At 33.1% G+C, this 9,293-nt stretch overlaps 1 protein-coding gene across 1 annotated transcript in view; it reads right to left on the reverse strand.

Moving 5' to 3' along the window:
• LOC106458444 (tissue factor pathway inhibitor-like) overlaps positions 1-8,449 on the reverse strand; it is a gene marked incomplete at its 5' end in the record, with an annotated part of 30,181 nt that extends 21,732 nt beyond the window's left edge. Inside the window, 2 exons of the mRNA XM_013917956.2 lie at positions 7,707-7,937; positions 8,219-8,449. Coding sequence (XP_013773410.2) covers positions 7,707-7,937; positions 8,219-8,449 — 462 coding nt within the window. The remainder of the gene's footprint in view (positions 1-7,706; positions 7,938-8,218) is intronic.
• Between the last annotated feature and the right edge of the window lie 844 nt (positions 8,450-9,293).

The raw sequence follows: 9,293 nt of genomic DNA on the forward strand, positions 1-9,293 counted from the left end.
CTCGAGAGTAAGAATCAAAAGTATGTGTGTGTACGTAAACACTCTGTTACGTAAGACTGAATTTTCTAGAAAACCTTTCCGCGACTATAAATATAACCAACGCGACGCTTCGAAGATAGTGTCTATTGGTAGTTCGCTATAATCAGTATGCTATGAACTTCGAAAGCTATAACTGTGATTTTTATAACTTAAGATATTTAACCAGGAGCATTTACAAAATTCGAACATTACAACTCATTTAACTTCAGTGGATTTTCATGAAAACATTACCTAACTTCAACAGTGGAAAAATCGGCGTGTGATCAGTGGGAGACAAAGCTAGCTAGCTTCCCGTTAAGTGAAATATATCTCCGTCAACTCGTAATTAACTCGCTCATCGTAAACCCTCGATAAGATATTAAGAAAATTCCAGACTAGAAAGAAAACTTTACATTGTTTGTAAGTTTGTGAAACTTTTGTTTATAAATCATTATTTGTAATAACGATTTGTAATGAACTGTTATTGCGAATTGTATTGTTGTGTGTATATTAAAACGTATTTGTGTTAAAAACGAAAACGGTGTGTATCAATCTTGTTGGCCAATATCGTAAGTTGACTAATATATCGGCATATATTTAAATACTAAATCCAAAGTACAATTTAACTAGAAATTTAAATTATCAGTTAACTCGGCTTCGGACTATTCGAAATTCTAATGGTAACGTCAAGAAAAGGGGTGTACCTAAAAATTAAATATGGTTGTATAGTGATATAAAATTTAAATAATTTCACTAAAATATCTTAAATTACATATTAATACTAAAAGAATAAGTTTGTGGGCAACGTTATTGGTCATTGAACCGTTAAGAACAATAATGTACAAGAATATAAGCAACTTAAAAATTTAATCTTTTTTCATAGTCAAAAATCAGAATTTCAGTATACATTAAGATTCTCGAGGGAGAAACTGTTTCAGATAGATATAATCAAATATAAAGTAGAAAACTTGTTAAACTTCTTTAAGTGCATAATAAAATAATAAGTTGAACATTCAAAGTTGAATTATAATATCACCAAAGTAAATGATATTAAGTAGAACATACTAATGAACTTATAATTGCTATACGATTTATGTAAATATGGAATATTTCCATAAAAAATTAACAAACATGATACTTTATATTTAAATAAACTAACGTTTCAATTATAATAATCCTTTATTATTTAATATAGTGATAAGTATATGATATGAAATATGAGAAGTTTACTAATTAGTTGTATTTTTCAATTTCTTACCTTTTTGTGTGTCTTCGAGCAACTTCTAACCAGGTATTTATAAAAAGAAAATTGCAAACTTGTTTCACGCAGGATTTTTATAGTTAGAATTTATTATTTTATCATTCTGACCTCTTAACGGTTGTTTCTCAGATGAGCTCCTTCTTCCACTATTGCGACAGTGATTAATCAGAGAAAAATTTCTTTTTAATTCCATTTAATCATATCTGGTGTTACATAACTAATTGTTTCATGAGCGTCTGATATTAAGCGTTTCTACTTCAAGTGTATAACTTAGCTGGCTTATTGAGTAATAGTGTCATGTATAGCTTCTTTTCGTCAGTACCTGTAGCTAATATGTATTTGAATTGTTATTACATAATATTTTTATAAAAAAAAGCTGTTTTGGATTGCTTGAAAATGAAGTATTTAAAATAGTTTATTTTAATGTGATGTTTATAGTGACAGTATACAATGCAATAATTGTTTTTTAGTTTTTGTGGTTTCTTTACATAAATAATATAAAAAAAAGTCATCCCTGGTGACCGGAATTAGACGAGCCTGAGTTTCTCTTCTTCACCCTCCGTTTCGGTTTTGATGTTGTTTTTGTGCATTTTAAGGACCGCACGCGGCCTAGTTGTTATCGTGTAAAACTGAGGTTCCGTGGCTCGCGTCCCGTTGCAGACAAAATAAATTACATTCTTCACTTTTGTGGAAGTGGGTGCGTTATAAGAGCGACAATCAACTTCCACTATTCAGTCTGACTAGAGTATCCCAAAACTGGCGGTTGGTGGTGATGACTAGTTGCTTTCCCTCTAGTTTATGACTTCAAAATTAAGGACAGCTAGCACAATTAACCTTCATTTAGTTTCGCGCAAAATTCAAAAGCAAAATTTTTCTCTTCACAGTCAAAGCAGATAAATACTTTGCACCGATTATTTTTTTTAGTTATAGTAGTAGTTTCTGATGTAAGTTATATTTTTCATTTTTCAATTGAGGTGTTTGCTGTTAGTTAATTTATTATTCAGAGATTCCGTAAGTGAAACATTGTAATGACGGTCATTGTGTTACTCAATATTGAGCTCTAATTCAGTTAGTGAGCTCAACAGTGAGTTAGTTAGAGTGTTTATTATCAATCGATTAGTGAGTACATTGTGCAGTTAAGTTAGGCATATGTTAATTTTTTGAGTTTCCACTAAAACTTTATTAATGAAGTTTGATCTACTTGTGAACGTAGTCTGTAGCAAACGTTATTGAATAAATAAATTACTTCATTATCATTACGTAGAATGGATTTGGCAGTATTTTTACCAAGTAATCCAAAAAACCCAGCTAATGATAGAACGCGTTAGAATACTTTTGTAAGAAGTTGGATTATTTTGGCAAAAATAAAATAGAACTTACACTAAACTTAAGATGACGACAACATGGACCCGAGGCGAGATCGAAAATTTTCTAGAAATTATGTAACTATGGAAATAAGACAGATACATAATTTAAAAGCGAATTATGAACAAAATACGACTGATTGCAGATAAGATCCTTGAAGCTATTATTGGATGTACAGAGGAATTACAGCAGCAAAATTGAATAAGTACAAAAATAAATCACTAAAGTACAGAAAGGCTGTAATGACAAAATTCAAAATGTACAGAGATCACATCAGCTAGATCTACGAGATAAAAAATAACACTAATGACAAAACAAATTGTAAAAATGAATTGGTAGATGTAAAGGTCAAAACTGCTACACTTCTTTCTGCATATGCCCAAGAATATTTACCTAAAATGCCATTTACTATAAAATATGAAATAGGAGAACCTACTTGATCTACATCTGTTATCACTACTACTGTACCATCTGTGACTGCAGGACCTTCCTGAGCTATTATTGTCATGATACTACCAAATCAAGTACCAGAAAATAGCTGGTCAGTTCAAAAATATAAACCAATTGATCAAACAACGGAGTATTATGGAAAGCTACCATGGAGGCATATCAGATTTAATTCATAATAATTTCTAGCATGAACGAGTAGAATAGTGAACAATAAGCTATTCATGTTGCTGCTTATATAAAAAGAGCAGCCTTGATAACATTAAATAACCTTCCAGCTGAGAGACCTAACAATTATTAAGCATTGATAACTGCATTATCCAATAGTTTTGGAGTAATATACCAGAAAGAGGTATCCAAAGCAAAATTTTGTAGCAGGGTATGGAGGAAAGAAGATGACTTATGGATTTACTGAAGATTTGGAAAACCTTGCTCAGTTATCTTATCTGGATGATCCACGTGAAATGATCACTTGTTAGCAAACGACCATTTTATAAACGCCATAACAGACAAGGATATGAGAATTAGGCTGAACCAAGGTATGTTTAATTTTCTTAGGGAAGCTATTGAGTTCTTGATAAAACTTGTGTCGATTAAAGTTGCAGATAAATAACTAAAGGCACAATCTAGAAGTCAAGGGGTTAGTATTCAACTCGAGTATTATTGAAATGTCAGTTCCCTCTCGCAATAATCTATAAGAACTGAATGTATTAGTTAGGTAATTAGTCACACAGAATACAGGAAATAAACCACAATACAATAGGTGTTTCAAGTGTAATTTGACAAAACATATTGCCAGGAACTGCACACAAAAGTCCAGAGAGAATAAAACTCCCTCACAGAGAATATCAGAAAAGGGGAACTATTATAAATGTAGTAAACATGCAAATTATAGCCAAGATAGTGAGGAATCAACAGTTGGTAACAAACTAAGGAGACAATACCCTAGAGATGAGTCTTACCACCTAACAGTATCAAAAGAAACAACAAAGAGCTAACCAGATATCGAAAAACAGAAATTAACTGCGCTTATGAGTTAAAGCTCAGCTGAGAATACTCCATCTACCCCAAATGAAATAAGAAGGTAAATATTTGAAGAAATTATTCCAAGAGTCAACGGGTTTGTTAATATTGGGAAGTATTTGCAGTATGTTGATCGGTACTGATTCTATAGCTGATCCAGTTTCGTAATGAAGGGTAAGAAATTGTCTCTAGAGATAAAACAAGAAGATGCATTGGCGCGAACAGCAAGTGGACATGAAGTTCTGCCTAGAAAAAGTTGGAAGTGATACTTACTGCATGATGTGTGAGTAACTGATATTGAGAAATAATTGATAGTAGGAACCGAATTTATACATACATGGATGCAAAGTTAAGCTAGCTTCAAATATCTTCAACGTGTATGACCAGGAAATCTTTTCTCACTACAAGTTAATTACTACAGCAGAAATTGAAATTCCAATGACAAGGAAGGTAGTCATTGTACCAAGAAATGAAATACTCGTACCAGAAAGTATTAGGAATAAATTTATATCTAGTGACTGGGACATAACAGAACCAAATACTCCAGTATGTCCTGAGGGATTAATGATTGATAGAACTCTCGTGGGTGTGAAGAATAAAGTTGTCATTATTAGGGCTATACACATCAAACCATAACATTTAAGTCTTGGTGGGACATTGCAAGATGTGAAGCTGTACAGGTAGTACTTAAACATTAAAGTACCTCAGAAGTAGTCACCTCTGAGGTAAGCGGAGGGAAGCCTGATTTCAAATTCTCACATAAGGATAGCTTACCATTTCACTTAGAAGAATTATATGACCAAATACTGAGTGCTTACAACTAGTCATAGCCATTGGTTACATTATTTTCCTATCGGATATTAAGATACCTGCTCCAATGGACCTCATGACTTAGGCTGAACAAATAATATATCTCAAGATTGATATTGGTGAATCAGCCTCAATACATCAGTTAGCCATGTGATTTCCATTTACAAAACAGGATGCGTGTTTCTAAGAAATAAAAGCCATGAAGAACAAGGACTAGTAGAACTGAACACTAATCCTTGGGCATCACCTATTGTACTTGTGAAGATGGATGGATTTATAAGGTTCTTCATAGACTAATGATAGGTAAATGAAGTCACAAAGAGAGATTCCAACCCATTGACAAGAATTTACTATACTTACTATGCTCTATTGTGATAAAAATGGTTTACAGCATTGGATCTTAAGAGTGGATATTAACAAGGGTAGGTCAGTGAAGCAAGCAGAGAGAAGACAGCCTTTACTGCGGAAATAGATTATGGCAATTTGTTGTGTTACCATTTGGATTATGTAATAATGCTTCTGCTACATTTCAATGAATAATGGTGTGTGCTTTCTCTGAACTACCCAGTAGTGTCGTATTCATCTTTTTATATGGCATAATCACATATAGGAAGACCTTTGATAATGCATATGACTGACTAAGGAAAATTCTGAATTGGTTGATATAAGAGAACTTTCAGCTAAATCCCAAGAAGTGTGAATTTTACCCTCAAAAGATTAGCTTCTGGGACATATAATCATCAAAGAAAGGGTGTCTACAGACCCATCTACATTGAATCTGTTCAGAATTGTCCAAAATCAGAAAACTTGTTTGAGGTAAGAGTATTTCTGGGACTATGGTCTAACTACCGTTATTTTGTAAAATTACTTTCCAACATAGCTTATCCTCTATATAAGTTACTTGAAAAACCAAATACGCTTTGTTGAATTGCTGACTGTGAACAAGCATTCAAGAACCTGATGAAAGAAATAACCACTGATCATTTTATATACATATGCCAGTGATTTTTGCAGAGGGAGCAGTGTTATGACAAGTTCAACATGGAAATGAACATGTAATTGCCTTCTATAGCAATGTAATAAATGCTACAGAAAGAAAGTATTGTATAACTAGCAAATAGCTACTAAAAGTTGTTCGAGCCCTAAATCATTTCCATCATTTTCTCTCTGGACAGATCATGCAGCATTGAAGTGACTGATAAAACCCGAGGGCCCAATAATAAATGATAACAAGTTCCAGGAGTATAATGTTAACATCAGGCATCACCCTGAATAGAATCATATAAATGTTAAGTCATTACCTCAAAGACCATATTTTAATGAAGAGTGCAAACACTGGGAAAAGAAGGAAGCACGGGATAGTAAAGAAGACCAACCTAAATTATAACAGAGAATAGTACAAGATGAAACATCTACAAGTGATGATGAAGAACTAAATGTGGTATAACACTCAACTGAAAGATATTCTAGTAAAAGGTAGGAGTTAAAAAACAATTATTCAAGTGCAGTGAACACTTGTGGCAAACAGCCGCTGACGTCATTTAGAAATTTCATGAAAGCTGAAACTCTAAAAGTTTTGTGTAGTAAGAAGAAAATGAGTAATGATTAAAAAATGACTTGAGTTATTCAGTGGATCAATTTAATATCAGTCAGTGAGTTGTTCACTTCTGTGATTCAATCAGTGAACTAAACAGTGAGTTAGTTAGCGTACTAGTTATCGATCGATTAGTTAGGAAATTGTAAGCTTAAAGTAGTTTCAAAGTTTCTTTTGAAACGTTATTTCTGAAGTTAAGCCTACAAGTGAACATAGCTTCTAGCAAACATTATTCAAGAAATATATTACTTCTTTGTCGTTATGTGGATTGGACTTGATATTATTTGTATTAAGTAATCCAAAAGAACCTGCCCAACAATAGAAGAATACGTTACAACAGAGGATTGCAGATGGTATTTGTCGCTAAACGAGTACCGACTTTTCTACTTTTCAAAACTAATATATCATCAAAGTGTAACAAAATGTTTTAAGCATCACTAATTTTGATATAAAATACTGTTATCTGGCCTATTTTTCTCTCCTTATTTATATATGACTAGACGATATACTATGTCTTTTACTTTGTTTCTTAAAGTATGTGTTTTGTCTAATATAGGGAAATACGTGTGGATTATCATGCACAACATTAGCGAGAATGACAGAGTTGCAATGACCATAATGATGGAAAGAGATGTGTTAAGATTCAAGTTAGTTAGTTACTTTACGCATTTTGAGTAAAAATTTGAAATCGGCTACATATAGATATGAAATATAACTGATCCTTATTTTAGAGTTATCACTGAGTGACGTAGACAGTCCTCGAGAAGCTTTGCGCGAAATACAGCAAACAAAAAATACTAATGTGTGTGACAAATATGTGAAAAGAAGCCCAGATAAACTAATAGCATAAAATGGTGTCAGCTTTCCGCGTAACAGAAACTTGTCAAGAATTTGTAATGAAGGTTGTAGAGGGTGCTCAAAGGGAAAAAATAACTAATAGATGCTTTTAAATATTGTGTTATATTTATGTGCATCTACTCGGATGGATTTCAGAGTTAGACAAAATACCAAAATTTTCGTTTTTGTTTTTAATACTATGTTTTGTTTATCTTATTTTCATTTTTGGTCTACGTTTTTTATAACTTGATTTTTCGAATTTGGGCACCGAAAATTTGTGCCCACAAGCGGTAACCTCTCCCAAATTTAGCCTGTATTACCTCTTAACATAAATAATAGAAAAAAAGTTACCATTGTGGTTCGAAGTATGAGTTTCACTTCCACATGTTTCTTCACATTCTTCTTTGGTTTTGAAGTTGTTTTCGTTCCCTTCACAGCCTCCGTAGATAAATTCTTCACATCGCTTGTCTTCCGAATTGTAGTAATACTTTCTGAAAGCGGCTCTACATGGGCCCGAGTCACTTGGAAGATGACAGAAATTATCTGGCTCTAAATGCCTACCGGCTTTTCTACCTGTCAGAACTGTAGAATATTATCGATTAGTTACTAGCACATGTTTTAAACATCCAAAAAGTGGATGACACTTACTGTTACCCAGTAATAAAATGCTCGTTATAAAATGTTTAGAACGATATCGATTGTCTTTTGATTTGCATGTTAAAACGAAGTTATAAGGTTTTTAATCTATTCTGTTCTTCCTTGTTACAGGTTAATTAGACGATATGTTTAAATACCAGCATTTAATTGGGCTTTATGATAACTGAATATATGAAAACTATATATATAACTCAAAGACAAGTTACCATTGTGATTCGAAGTATGAGTTTCACTTCCACATGTTTCTTCACATTCTTCTTTGGTTTTGAAATTGTTTTTGTTCCCTTCACAGCCTCCGTAGATAAATTCTTCACATCGCTTATTTGCCGAGTTGTAGTAATAGTTTCTGATAGCAGCTCTACATGGGCCCGAGTCACTTGGAAGATGACAGAAAGTATCTACCTCTAAATGACTACCGGCTTTTCTACCTGTCAGAACTGTAGAATATTATAGATTAGATACTACGTATGTTTGAAACATCCAACATTTTGACAGCATTTACTGTTACATACTCTGCTTTTCTTCCTTCTCAGATCACATTTCAGTAATATATAGTGTAATTTGCTTTGCCTGTTAAAGTGTGATTACACAATGCCTTGTTTTGATTTAACGTTGGTTAAGTATTTGAAAAAACGTGTGGGCTGCTATGGTGAAAATGAATTGACCAGCTCTGCTGACAAGAAACAGCGAGATGATAGAATCTAACATATTCAGTTAGAATAACACAGTTTATTACATAGGTAAAAATAAACGTGTTTTTAGAATATAATTACACTTAACATACTTTCAACATTTTGAGTAAAAATGTAAAATCGGCTACATGTGGATGTGAGAAATAATTAGTTTTTATTTTAGTTATTATTGAGTGAGATGGGACATGTGGAAAGAAACCTTTGTAAAATGAAAATACTATTTGCTTTCCATTTTGATAGCCCTGTTGTTAAGCGCCGCTCAACCTATTTGCCTGATAAGTAAGTGACTTAAGCGCTAATGGTATTTTACCCAACTGACCTACTGAGTTGTGGCAATAACAGAAAAATCACTGACGTGCCGTCAATGGTTTTTAATTAATAGCGTTTTTGAAATGTTATTATACACATTTCTTACAGGACTGACATAGCCTGGTGGTTAGGGCACTCGAACTTGCAGTGTGTAGATCGCGAGTTCAAATTCCGTTACCGAACATGTTTGGCCCTTCAGCCATGGGGGCGTTATAATGTGACGGTCAATCCCATTTTTTCGTTGTTAAAAGAGTTAACTAGCTGTTTTCCCTCTAGACTA

This window comes from Limulus polyphemus, unplaced genomic scaffold (genome assembly GCF_000517525.1).
Source record: "Limulus polyphemus unplaced genomic scaffold, Limulus_polyphemus-2.1.2 Scaffold464, whole genome shotgun sequence".
Classification (NCBI taxonomy): domain Eukaryota; kingdom Metazoa; phylum Arthropoda; class Merostomata; order Xiphosura; family Limulidae; genus Limulus; species Limulus polyphemus.